The 14,329-nt window shown below is 41.0% G+C and overlaps 1 protein-coding gene across 4 annotated transcripts in view; it reads right to left on the bottom strand.

Moving 5' to 3' along the window:
* Positions 1–14,329, bottom strand: part of USP6NL (USP6 N-terminal like) — a 134,987-nt gene that overhangs the window by 62,377 nt on the left and 58,281 nt on the right. For all 4 annotated transcript variants that reach the window (XM_054178501.1, XM_054178502.1, XM_054178499.1 and 1 more), the window contains 2 exons: positions 13,781–13,854; positions 10,920–11,002 (listed from right to left, as the gene is read on the bottom strand). In XM_054178501.1, the coding sequence (XP_054034476.1) occupies positions 10,920–11,002; positions 13,781–13,854 (157 nt within the window). The remainder of the gene's footprint in view (positions 1–10,919; positions 11,003–13,780; positions 13,855–14,329) is intronic.

The raw sequence follows: 14,329 nt of genomic DNA, 5'->3' as shown, positions 1-14,329 counted from the left end.
AAAAACTGTTGTGACCATGAGAGCACAGTACATGGGCTAAGCTGCTTATTTTGCAATGGAAGTAAAAATCAATTAACAACAAAACCATGGCTGAGAAAGATACACATGAAATCTCATTCCTGCCCTTTTGTGGCTGTAAATACCACCCTAGAAAGTGGGTTCTCCAGCTGTTGGTCAAAGCTTTTTCCCTTCAAACAGGTCCTTACAGTTACCAAATTCTAACACAAGCCTGTCTCAGACAATGGTCTAGCCAAAACCAGAAATAAGGCACTTCCTCCTTCTGTTGCCTACCACCAAGAACACAAGCGGTGTGCAAATATTCTTAGGATCCTGTATGACAATGAAACTCACAGGTGAGCATGTGGGAGGGAAAGTCTGGTTTTTCTCCTTCTACTAGGTCTGGTTTAAACAATTTTCATGCAACAGCTTTTGAATAAATGACCACTTTGGGCATCAGGCTGGCAAAAGACTTTTTAAAATAGCAAATGCGAGGAAAAATGAACAGAAAAAGCACTGAAGAATTCCTCATAGCAACCAAAACACATTCTAAAGCAGTATTTCTGACCACACGCTGCTGCAAAGCAAGACATTGATTTAAGGAAGCAATTACTCCTAATTGCCACGGACATCTCATGCTTTTAGAATTAAGTTCAAACGCAACAATACAAAGAAAAGGATCACAATGTAACCACCACCGTAACTGGAAACAAATGCAGAGATAAATGTTCAGTGTCCATCATGGAAGCAGAGCTGTAAACTAAAGCAGTCAGAGAACAAGTAGCGTCTAAGCAAAATTTACAGCAGGTCCAATGCACTCTTCCACCACCTGTGCTGTTTAAATAAAACTGCCTATTTACCTTGGTCTCTGAAAGGTCTGCCTCTGAAACTTAGCCCCATCACTTCACAACTGCACAGAAAGCAGAGTACTTATAAGGAGTTCCATAAGTAATGAATAGCAAAATTTGTGAAGCATCTTCATTAACAATTACTGTGTATCCGTCAGGTTTGTTACACAGAAACCCAATTACAATTTATTTTTTTTCCCACAAGTAGTTTCCAGTGATAGACCTAAAAGAATTCTGAATCTCAATTACTAACACAAGAAAACACACATTTCTCTCCTTAAATAAAAAATATTTCAGTGTACGTTCAGACAAAGAACATAAAATAGAGCTGGAACTTGAGGACTTGGAGTTTTGGGGGTAGGTTTGTTTTGGTTTGGTTTTGTTGGTTGGCTTTTGTTTGTTGTTTTGGGAGGGGGGGTTAGCAACAACTCCTCAATAAGATTTCAGATTAAAATCAGCCCAGGGAAGTGCACCATGTATTAGAGGGCAGAATCTACCACGTGATACAAGACTACAGGGGAGTTTTCACAGTAAATCTTTCTAATGCCACACGAGAAGTTCTGCACAGTCAAAATGAGGCATATATTCATATATTCAATAAAAAAGAATTAAGAAAAAACACTTTTCTCTAACATGAGAATTTATATTAAAAAAAAAATCTTTATTAAAAAAAAAATAATTTGTCTCTAAGAGTTGAAAAGCCTGAACTTAGCACACTTTTTTCCTCAAAGGAGGGCATAGTTAAGTCATTTTCCTGACAAGCAGGTCTGACCCTGTCTCACAAAGCTGAGAAGAGTAGAGGAAAATGACAGCAAGTCCCTACTGAACGACCTCAACACACAAAACACAGTAAGATTTACATTGATAATCAAACCTTTATGTGCACACCTTATTTGTTCCGCAATACTTACTGTGCCTAGAAAATTAAAGGTAGTGGCTATAAACAATAAAACCTTGCAACTCTCTTAGTGACCTTAGAGCTCTTTCCTTCAGCTTTGCTGTCCAGAATTTTCCACTAAAAATTTGAAATGAATGTTATATAAAACTACCTTGTTTTTTTAAATATCACTTTATTACCAAATTACTGTCACCATTCTTTTTTCTTTCATTTCTGTCACCCAAACCTTTTGGTATCTCAGCATAACTGCCTTGGCTGCCAAGAACACTCAAAAGACCAGTCTCTACATGTCATCTGCAGAGACTTCACCTGTGTACCCACTGAGATCAGCAAAACTAGTTGTATAAGAGTCCCTGTTCTTGCACATGTGGTTCGACAGGCACACAGTAAAAACTGTTAAGGAATGCACAAAGAATATTTTAGAGACAAGGACTGTTTTCCAGCAAGACTACATATACATTCCCATGAAAAAGAATGAGAGAGAGGATAACTAGTTGCTCATCATATTGCTCATCAAAAAAGTTAGGGGCAAGATAGAAATACTGGGGATGGGGGAAGGGGGTGCAGGGAAGAAAATCAATAGCGTCATTCAGGGACATTTAACAGAGTATCTCACAATTCTTGATTGAGCTCATCCCACTTTGGTCTCCCAGATCACATTGCAGCCTGCTGCAGGAATACATTACAGACCTAATCAAAATGCAACCCACTTTTTTTTAAAGAGTCAAGTTTGATGCAGATGAGCCTCTCGCTTAGCAAAAGAAATAATCATCAACTCTGCTATTTGAAAAGTGCCTCTGGCAACACAACACACTCCAGCATTAACAAACTATTTTCTAAAAGCATGTTCACTGCTTTAACAGACTCATGGGATAAATAAGAAGAGGATGAGTCAGATTCTCAGCTGCTGTAAATTGGTACAATTCCATCAAAATACAGCACTACTGTAAGAGTAACAAAAATCTAACCCTTTTTTTTTTTTCTAATAGAGCTTCATGAAGAGGGAGGGGAAGATGACACACACTCCCCCCACAGCTCTGTTATTTACCATTAATATTTTTATTGTACATTTTTTTCTTCACTACAAAAAAAAAAGAAAAAAAAAAAAAGAAAGAAAGAAACCAAAATCAACCTTGCAGAATAAACCTCCAATCTGCCCAACCTACTGAACTGATCCCTGGATATTTGTCCACAGAAGAGCATCTGCCACACTGTACATCCATCCAGTATCCATCCACTTCCCTTTTATTAAACAGGCCATAAAAATATGTCTAAGCTGAATCACCCAAACTAGACCACAATATCTAACCCTATTGGTTACAGCTGTAAGATAAGAACTATTAATACAAGGTAATGGAGACGTGATCATAACAAGACTTGTGAAGAAATTATACTGTGCCAGCTGGCGAAATAGAAGTCTTTAAAATAATGGCTGCATGTTTTTAAACAATGTCATGGCAGCTTATGCTTTTCACGGCTCATTATGAGAAGTTAGCAGGACAATTCCCTATTGCTGGTGCTCATCAGTGAATTGACAGACGGAAAAAGGTTCTTGAACAGTTGCAATAAATATATAAATAGTAGTTTCTTCTGTTATTTCTCCTTTCAATCTATTAAGACCTGTACAACTGTAACATTTCCCACAATATATTAGTTGGTACATATTAGTCATAATCTACATTTCCCAATGTAGAGTAGTAAAATTCAGCCTTGAGCAGTACCTGCCCCAAATTGCAAAAGGCAATGTCATTCTCTTCTTGCTCAGAAAAGCACAACTGAGTCTTAAAGTTTTCTAAGAAAATAAAACTGGACACCTCATTCACAGCTAAGTGATGTACAAAGATAGATAAAAGAATCAAAAAGAATATACAAACAAGTATAGTTAATAAAGGACCAGATCAGGTGAATGCTAAATGGGATCTAAGAGGGGAAAGTGGGAAGTTGTTTTGTTCTTTAAAAAGCAACCCACAAGCCAACAATAAACAACAAAACTTTTTTGCTTGGTCACAATCTGATAAAGAACTGAAATGTTAAGTTTCAGCAAGTACCAAACAAATTACCCCAGCTGATGTCTCATCCTAAAGACAGAATGTCATTGAATTACAGGACTTCCAGCAGAGAGAATAGAATAGAATGAACAGAACAGAACAGGTTGGAAAAGACCTTTGAGATCATCAAGTCCAAACTATCATCCAACACTATCTAATCAACTAAACCATGGCACCAAGTGCCTCATCCAGTCTCTTCCTAAACACCTCCAGTGATGGTGACTCCACCATCTCCCTGGGCAGCCCATTCCAATGGCCAATCACTCTTTCTATGAAGAACTTCCTAACATCCAGACTAAACCTCCCCCGGTGCAGCTTGAGACTGTGTCCTCTTGTTCTGGTGCTGGTTGCCTGGGAGAAGAGACCAGCCCCCACCTGGCCACAACCTCCCTTCAGGTAGTTGTAGAGAACAATAAGGTCTCCTCTGGGCCTCCTCTTCTCCAGGCTAAGCAAGCCCAGCTCCCTCAGCCTCTCCTCATAGGGCTTGTGCTCCAACCCCCTCACCAGCTTTGTTTGCCCTTCTCTGGACACGTTCCAGCACAGAACCTGGCAGTATATTGAACTGGGACATACTGGTGTGCAGACCTCTGTAAAGGAGGTATTCTACTTGTTTGCTCAATTTTCAGGGTTTTTTTGTGCCATTTTAGGAAGACACTGAGGCCATTATGCTTACCCTGCTCTCTGACCTTTGGCCTGATGAAAGACCCAGAAGAGGACCAGCTCTTTAAAGGTCAACACCAATTTCATGTTTAGAGTTGCAAAATGCTGCCTGCAGCTTCCACGCCATTTTAGGAGCATGTATAAAGTTTAGGCTGTTTTGCAAACACCAATTAGCCAATCCTCTGAACATTATACAGGACTGGGAGGAAGGGAAAGGAAGAAGCTATTTTGTCCTATTTTTGTTCACAAAAATGTATCTTTAAATATGTGGAATATGCTTCAATGACCTTCAGTTAAAGCTTCAGTTCTTACTGATTGGCATTTTGATTGTCATTTGGACCTTTAAGAATTTTTTAAAATATAAAAATCATTCATATAGTTTCCACTTCAAAGCAAACAATTTAATAAAGATAATAAAGTTGTTAATAATGAAAATAAGCAACTGTAGGCTTAAAAAAAATACATAAAATAGCTTCTAAAATGTTTCTAAGAGTAGTAGGGAACTTGCCACCACTCAAGAAATAAGACATTAATTCCAGTAACTGTTTTTAACCATTCCAAAACAGTAACAAATTAACTAAAGAATTCAAAGAGGGGGGAGGGGGAAATCCAAGATCCCAGGGCATTACTGGAATGCCTGCTATGAGCTTTGAGACACTCAGAGATTCCTTAGTGTTTTTTTCCCCCTGAAGTTATTCCCTTATCATGACTGCTGATAGAAAAACTGCAAATAGAAACATCTACAAGGCAAAGCTTCTACCTAAGAACAGTTCACAGTATAAAGATTAAGACTATTTACTTCAAAATTTAGCCAGGCTCCAAGAGAGGAACTGCTGGTGGTGTGGGGTGCAGGATCTTTGGAGTTTGGTTTTCTGGGGTAGGGGATCTATTTTTGGTTTTCTGCTTGTTTGTAGTTGTGGGGTTTTTTAATTGCAATATTCTGGTGCATTTCTCTGTGTGTTCTGAGCATGAAATGAGAACTTTTGATTAAATCTGGAGAGGGGAAAAATAAAAAAAATCCATGAGGTAGCTTGACATAATGTTGACCAAGACAACAATATAATCAAGAGAAGGGGGGAGGGAAACCCAACAAAACAAAGAGGCCAAACAATTTTTTTTTCATGATTATCAAACACATTCCATCTTTTTCATTTCCAAAACCAGCTGAAACAGTTTTTGTTATGACTATCTGTGAAGAGATCTGAGGCATTTCACCCATTCCTGAAACACTTGATTGAAAAAGACATGTATTATAGACTATGTCTTATCTCAGCACTACACTGGTCCTCTAAGATGGGTCTGCTAGACTTCACCCAACTACTGGTATAGAACAAACTATCCATCAGATACAGTATGCACTTTCTAGAAAAGACTAATCCCTTATCAGAACATTGGCAAACTGAATATACAAACACTGGTGTTGGATTTCTTGGAGGAGAAAGTCATCCTTTCAAAAATAAATTAGATTTTCCAGATCAGCCCCACCATTCAGTGTTCCTGCACTCACGATTTTTACTGAAAAACAAACTCTATTGAATAAGAGCCATGCCTGAGGTTCTCTGGGTTGGAATGCTGCTTTTGGTTTTTTTACATGACTGCAATAATCACAGTGTGCCTGTGAGAAATACCACGGTCTGTCCTCTTAAGACTCTTGTGGTTGTGACTAAAATGAGCTCACCGACTTAAATAATATTTGTTTAGGAGAAGCCCAAGTGAACAGTAAACTTCTCATAAGCACTACTCCCTGTATACCAGGTGACACTGAAGACCACCAATAGTACTTGACAGAAACAAGCCTGTATTAATTAAGATGAACAATACTAATGGAATTAGTACTGTATAAAACAGTATCAAGATGAACCAATGCTAATTCACCTTTTTTGTACTGCTTTGCAAACTGAGATTAACCTAATGGGGCTGGAAATACTACACTGGCAAGGACAAGCAGCTATCATCTGGGCCTAGGTGGCACATAGGCAGCATAATTTCAGCTGTGAGAAGACACTTCAGCATTCAAAGCATAGCTCTCAGAATTGAACTGCAACCAGAGAGTCATTTGACACCTTGGACTCTGAAGTGGCCCTTTTTTCCCCCCTTGAAAAACAGAACACTGAAAGCATTTCTCTTGGAATACATCCTCAGCCTTGGAGAAGGAAGCAAACACACAGCCAGGTCATACAAGAGACATTCTAGTAACCATCATCATGTTGACAGTTTTCTCGTACCAACACATCCAGAAAATATTGTCTCCCTTCACCAACATCTCAGTTACCAGTGTGCCAGTGAGTTTCCAGTGCTTGACTCTGTATCCAGAGGGTAGTTCTCATCACTACATGTACCAGGCAGAACTACAAAGGTTTCAGCAGCTGAGGGCTCCAGGGGTGACCTGTGTGGGAAGGGTCTATCAACCTGCTCTGTGCCAGCTCTGAAACCACTATAACCAAGCCATCAAGTGACAAAATTTCAGTTAGCTGAAGGAACCCAGAATGTCTCTACTTAAAACATTTTTTTAGAGCATGGCAGCTACCAGAGGCAGGAAAAAAATGTAGGAGATGTGTGGGAAGGCAGAAGAGACACATGGAAGGAGATGTTGGGGATTCACCTGGAAATGCACTCTCAGAAGGAGGCACAACATGCCAGAGGCACACATCCAGAGCCGTGAGAAACATCTCTGAGGGGACTGCAGCCCACAGGAGACCCATGCTGGGGCAGCAGGATATGAGAAAGACACAAGGAGTACTAGACAAAACAAGAAACCAGGAGCAGAAGAAAGAAGCCACTATAGGACCTCAACCCCTGCACTACCTGTTGCCTCACCAACAGAATTCAGGCTGAGCCAAGGATAACTCACAGCAAAAAACAAGGGAAGTTTGTCCTGGAGGCAGAGAAGAGAGATGCCTTTCCCATAGGCATCCATTACAGTTGTATGTTTTGCACACACACACATATGCACAGAGTATCCAAATCAGCAATCCAAATGTCGTTACTCAGCAATAAATTATGTACAAAATTAGCCAAATTGAAACTGGTTTACGACACAGCTTAAATGAACCATGACGACCACCACTGCCTTACCTCCTTGCAGCACTCATCAGTAAGGCCAAGTTTCTACATTTTAGTTAATAATGAGAATTTAACTCTTTCTGATTTCTGCATGCCTCTCAAACACAATTTATGAGCTACTCTGCTGAAAAAAACATACCAGGACAGAGTAGTGGGGGAGGAGAACCTCTCTGGACCCACTAACCACACCCCTTCTAATACACCCAAGAATGGCACTGGCCTTCCTGGCCACATGAACACATTGCTGGCTCATGGTCAACCTTCAATCCACTAGGACCCCCAGGTCCTTTCCCCCTTCACTGCTCTCCAAGAGGTCAGTTCCCAACCTACACTGATCCATGGGGTTGTTCTTTCCCAGGTACAAGTCTCTACGCTTGCCCTTGTTGAATTTCATTAAATTTCTCCCTGCCCAGCTATCTAGGCTAAGTCTCACTGAATGGCAGCACAACCCTCTGGTGTGTCAGCCACTCCACCCAGATTTGTGTCATCAGCAAACCTGCTGACAGCGCATTCTGTTCCCTCATCCAAGTCGTTGATGAATATATTGAATAGAACTGGTCCCAGTACCGACCACTGAGGGACTCCAGTAGATACAGGCCTCCAACAAGACTCCATCCCATTGACCCCAACTCTCTGACTTCTTTCCTTCAACCAGCTCCCATCCACTTCACTACCCAATCATCCAGATCACACTGCCTCAGTTTAGCTGCAAGGATGCCATGGGAGACAGTCAAATGCTTCACTGAAATCAAGACAAACCACATCTACTACCATCATCTATCCACCTGGTTACGTCCTCATAAAAGGCTATGAGGTCAAACATGACTTCCCCTTGGTAAAACCATGTTGACTGCTCCCAACAACCCTCTTGTCCTTCATATGCGTAAGGACAGCACTGAGGCCACGTTGCTCCATTACTTCCTCAGGGATGGAGATGAGGCTGACCCAGGTCTATAGTTACCTGGGTTCTCCTTCCTACCCTTTTCGAAGATTGGAGAGATGTTTGCCGTCCTCCAGTCCCCAAGTACCTCTCTTGTCTGCTATGACTTATCAAAGACAGTGGAGAGTGGTCTGGCAATGATATCCAACAGCTCCCTCAGCATGGATTTATGTATGTCCAGATTACTTAACTGTTCCCTAACCCAGTCGTCGTTAACCCAGCCAAACTCCTCCATCATGTCTTCCTCTGGCACCTCAGGGATCTGGGGCCCCTAAGGACAGTCTCCAGCAGCATAGATGGAGACAAAGAAGGTATTTAGTAACACCACCTTCTCTGTATCCTCTGTCACCACGGCACCCACCTCATTCAGTAGAGGACCTACATTGCCTCTAATGTTAGCTTTTCCTCCAACGTATTTGAAGAAGCTCTTTCTGTTATCCTTGACTTCCCTTGCAAGGTTGAATTCCAAGAAGGCCTAAGCTTTCTCAGTTGCCTCCCTACATACTCTGACAACAGTCGAAGTTCTGGAGTTCATAAGGGATACCAAAATCAAGAATCCAAATTTGAAGGCACAAATGCAACTCCTGTTGAAGTCAGTGGTGAACTTAGCAGTGGCTTCAATTAACTTTGCACAAGAAATAATTCTGACATCCATTCTCCAGTAAAGGCCTACAACTGCAGCTACACCACCAGACATGTGGTGTTGCAGCTGTAGTTCACCAGCACAAAGAGCTCTTTGTGTACAATGGAGCTGTTTGGAGGTCACACAGCAAATTAACTCACCCTACTGAAGCAAAGGGAGTCTACAGGTGAAGCTGACTGTTTTAACTGACAGCTTATACAAACAACAACATGACAAAACCAGAAGGGTAAAGGGAAATCTCCCACAAGACAAAACACACACACCCCCCAATGCTATAGAAGTACAGTTATTGGTAAGTTTTCCATTCATCACTGATTTTCCTGAATGTTAATTGCACTTCATGTATTCAGCCATAACCACCAAACATCAAGATTATAGAATCATAGAATTGTTTTGCTTGGAAAAAACTAGAAAGCTTTTAAAGTATTTTCTTCCTTTGTAAAAAAGCAATGTATATTTGGAGCCCCAAGAAGTAACATGTAAGAGTGTAATTAACAATTTCTCTGATATTAAACAGCTGTCAGGCTAAAGCAATCCGATACGTCTATTCACAACCTCTTTGTCTGCTGTAAAGAGCTTATTCCCTAACTCCTTTATTCTGTGGGTGAGTTGCAAGGAGACTGTAAGAAAGGAACAGAAAATTCAGGGCTACCAATTTCTCTGGAGGAGCTGGAGCAAGACATAGGAAGTTTTAAACCAGAGCCCTTTCTCAGCTGAATAGCACACAAAGTGAAACATTCAAGGTTAGAAGCTAAAGTCATAAGATCACTCAGTCCAACCCTTGACCTAACACCACCATGTCCAGTAAACCATGTCCTGAAGTACCATGTACACAAGGTTTTTTTAACATCTCCAGAGACAGTGACAGCACCACCTCCCTAGTCAGCCTGTTCCAATGCCTGGCCACTCTAGCAGTAAAGAATTTTTTCCTCATATTCAACCTAAACATTGCTGGCACAATTTCAGGCCATTTCCTCTCATTCTATCACTTAGATTATTTGTTACAAAGGAGGTACTTATATGGTAAGTGAATCTAGATTCTAATTTTTACTGCCTTGAATTTACAATGCAACTTCAGGTCCTAAATCAGCAGAAGCTTCAGTGAGGTTACTAAAGCCATGAAGTCAATACTTATATTGGAGGTACAGGGATACAGTTGTACAACCATTAATTAACCTTAAAAAGGATTTTTTAAAACATCTACATTGTAGCAACTTTATGCTAGAACAAGAACTTCAAGTCTGTTTATTAATCAATCAGTTATTTAAGCTCAACATCTATAGAATAGAATACATAGAATAAACCAGGTTGGAAGAGACCTTCAAGATCATCGCATCCAACCCATCAACCAATCCAACACCACCCAAACAACTAACCCACGGCACCAAGCACCCCATCAAGTCTTCTCCTGAAAACCTCCAGTGATGGCGACTCCACCACCTCCCCAGGCAGCCCATTCCAATGGGCAATCACTCTCTCTGTATAGAACTTCTTCCTAACATCTAGCCTGAACCTCCCCTGGCACAGCCTGAGACTGTGTCCTCTTGTTCTGGTATGTACAAGTCGATTCAGCTTGGTGAGACTATCAATTTTCATTTCCAAATAAAATACTAATATTTCACTATCTAAGCAGGACACAGTTACAGAACTGAAAACCCAGACAGTTGGAACTGAGAAGCACTGTGAAAGATTACCCAAAACTTACATGAGAAACACTTTCAGAAGTAGTAATATCTTCATCAAATAGGCAATACAATAAAAAACATAAATAGTAACAGTAACAAATGTGTAATCTTAGTTTCTTTTCAAGCTTGCTACTTACTGTAGAAACCCAAATCTATCCGTGACTTTATAAAGACGATAGTCAGCATCTTCCCATGGTTCGATCTGCGCACCCTCCCGGCCCTAAAGGGAAAGGAAAAAGTTACAAATTATGTTTTGTGACCAATAAGCTGAGACACAAAAGACAGAATTCTAATACTCAGAGCACAATCTTTGGGACACACTGGTAGAAGGGTAGAGGAGACGCAGGAGAGCACTAGTCCTAAACTGACCAAGAAAACAGAGATCAGAGCACATCTTTCCAAGGCTACAAACAATATTTCCATGACAAGACATCTCTTTTGGTCACTGCCATACAAAGAATAAATTTCAACCACTGATTTCAACCAGAGACTTGTTATAAACTAAGACCTGCTGCTAACCTCCGCAACAGTCCATCAAGGTCTTCACAGAGTGCCTCCTACTGGCTGTATTTCCATAGTCCATCTTTTCTGAACCATCATTTGACAACACCATATACTGTGGACAGTCTTGAGATAACATCCATGCTGACTTCCAACACCTATCAAACAGAATTATGCACTGAGTTTTCCCTCAGTACATTCATCCATGTTCTTCCCCTCCATTCCAAGCACCAATTTTCGTAAGACCTGCAGAAATTTAAGTGTATTTCAGCTATATATTCTACCACTATGGTCTATGCACAGGTTACTGGGTACAAAGACCATCACTCAGAACACCGAATGTATTGATTTCACAAGACAAGGTTTTGGTAGCAGTGGGACTACAGCGCTGGCTTCTTTGAGAAGCTGCTAGAAGCTTCTCCCTATACCTGACACACAGTGCCAGCCAGCTTCAATACAGACCTGCCACTGGCCAAGGCGAACAGTGATGGTGGAAGCACATCTGTGATAACGCATTTACGAAAGAGGAAAAAACAACCTCTGCACAGCAGCAGCCAGAAGACAGGAGTTTGACAGGAGAATGAGACAGAAACAACTCTGGAGGCACCACCGTCAGTGAGGGAAGAGGGAGAAGGAAGTGCTCTAGATGCCAGAGCTGAGATTCCCCTGGGGTGAAGACCATGATGAGAAAAGCTGTCCCCCTGCAGCTCAAGGTTAATAACAGAGCAAATATAGTCCATTCAGCCCATGGAGGACTCCATGCTGGAGCAGGTGGATGGCCAAAGGAGGCTGTAGGAAGCCCACACGGGAGCAGGCTCCTGGCAGGACTTGTGGACCCATGGACAGAAGAGCCCATGTCAGAGCACGTTTGCTGTCAGAACTTGTGACCCTGCGGGGAACCCACATTGTAGCAGTCTGTTTCTGAAGGACTACACTCCATGGAAGAGACTCATGCTGGAGCCAATTCATGAAGAAGTGCAGCCTGTGGTAAGGACTTGCATTGGAGATGTTCACTGAGAACTGTCTCACATGAAAGGGATCCAACACTGGAGCAGGAGAAGAGTGCACCGAGTCCTGCCCCTGAGCTGGAAAGAGCAGCTGAGACAGTGTGCGATTAACTGATTAAAACCCTCTTCTTTTGTCCCCCTGCACTGCTGCAGGGGAGGAGACAGAAAATAAGGAGTGAAGTTGAGCCCAGGAAGAAAGGGTAGGGAGATGTTTTTAGTTTTTATTATCTTACTCTGATTTGATTGGTAATAAATTGAACTAGATTCTCCAAGTCAAGCCTGTTTTGCCAGTGACAGTAGTTAGTGAGTGACAGAATCACAGAATGGTAGGGATTGTAAAGGGATCTCTAGAGATCATGTAGTCCAAACCCCTGCAAAAAAAACTGGTTTTGAAAGTCTCCATAGAAGGACACTCCACAGCCTCTCTAGGCAGCCTGTTCCAGTGTTACAGCACCCTCAAAGTAAAGTTTTTTCTCCCTAAGCTCAAGTGAAACCTGTGTTCTAGTTTGTACCCATTACCCCTTTTCCCATCGTTGGCCACTAAGTAGAGCCCCAGCGCCATCTTCATGACCTCCACCCTTTAGATACTTACATGCATTTGTAAGATCCCCTCTTAGCTGTCTTTTTCCCAGGACAAACAGCCCCAGGTCTCTTAGCTCCTCCTCCTAAGAGAGATGATCCAGTCCCCTAATCATCACAATTTCTCCCTGTCCTGCCCATGAGCCTTTCATTATATTTTCTCTCCCCTGTCCAGCTGAGGAGGAGAGTGATAAAGCAGCTTTAGTGGGCACCTGGCATCCAGAGAGAGTCAACCAACCACACACATGCAAGTGTTTGTTCTTACTAAAAAATCCACAGCCACTCAGTGAAATGCTCACTGTGCAAACCACCATGAAGTCTAGCATGTAAAACGCCTCGTGAACTCTACAAACGTATCTGCTGCTCAGTACTCCAATGACACTTAAGAAGTATTTAAGTGTTACAAGGATACATGAATATGGTGCAGGCATTCTACACATACTCTGTACCAGGCTTTTACTTGACAAAGGCCTAAAAAAAGGGATACAACCAGGGTACTTCTTCAATTCCTCACAGCAAGAGATTCCTTGCAATGCAGTTCACTCATCTTTTAAGTTCTCTGTAATGCTTTAGATATTTCTATTAACAAAAAAGTTAAATTAGAAGAAGAGTCCTTCTGATCTCATAGATATACTGCACATCCTGAAACATCCCATCTTCATTAATTCTAATGCATTACACTACCTTAAAATAACCTCAAAGCAACTTGCCAAGCACCTTAAAAATGAGTTGTCATTACCCACAATATTATCTGTGGAAGGAATTTAATTCAGCCAGAGGCTGGTGTATCATGAAACCATCAGATAAGTACTAGTTTAAAAACTAGCAGGAATGATGATTCTTTTTTTAAACAGACATATTAATATAATTAATTAGAAAATGTCTTTTAATTTATTATCAAATCCACTTACTCTGTCATACTTGGCAACTATCTCTGCTCGTTCTTGGGCAAGCTTGATAGCAGCATCCTGCTCAGCATCTGCACCTGTGGAGAATTAAAATAACACTGTTCAGATTCTATCTCTTGTGAACAAAGAGTTGAACCTAAATACATGGAAAATAAACTTCAGAGAGACTACTTACATGGAGAATTGGCAAAACAATTGTACCAAAGCAAAATATGACCTTGGTGCGTGTCTTGAATACTGTTCAGATTAAAACAATTATTGGATGGTATCCCAATTACTGAGTTTAGAATGTTCCAAATTTTCCACCAAAGAAGCAGATATTTAATAATGTTAAAAAAATAATACCCCACAGCCCACTAACTGAAAGACTGAAGAAAGCAGTAAAGTAACTAGTTGCCAATTGCACAAACATTCACAGAGTCTAAAAAAGATGAAATACACATAACTGGTTTAAAATCCAAGTGTGAACTGTTTACAAGATTTGTAGAGAGGGATTAGAACACTGATGAAGTACCAGTGAAGAAGTACTGCATGGCTCTCAGTCTGTCTACA

This window comes from Dryobates pubescens, chromosome Z (genome assembly GCF_014839835.1).
Source record: "Dryobates pubescens isolate bDryPub1 chromosome Z, bDryPub1.pri, whole genome shotgun sequence".
NCBI classification, from domain to species: Eukaryota; Metazoa; Chordata; class Aves; order Piciformes; family Picidae; genus Dryobates; species Dryobates pubescens.
This window is presented reverse-complemented; position numbering and strand designations above follow the sequence as displayed.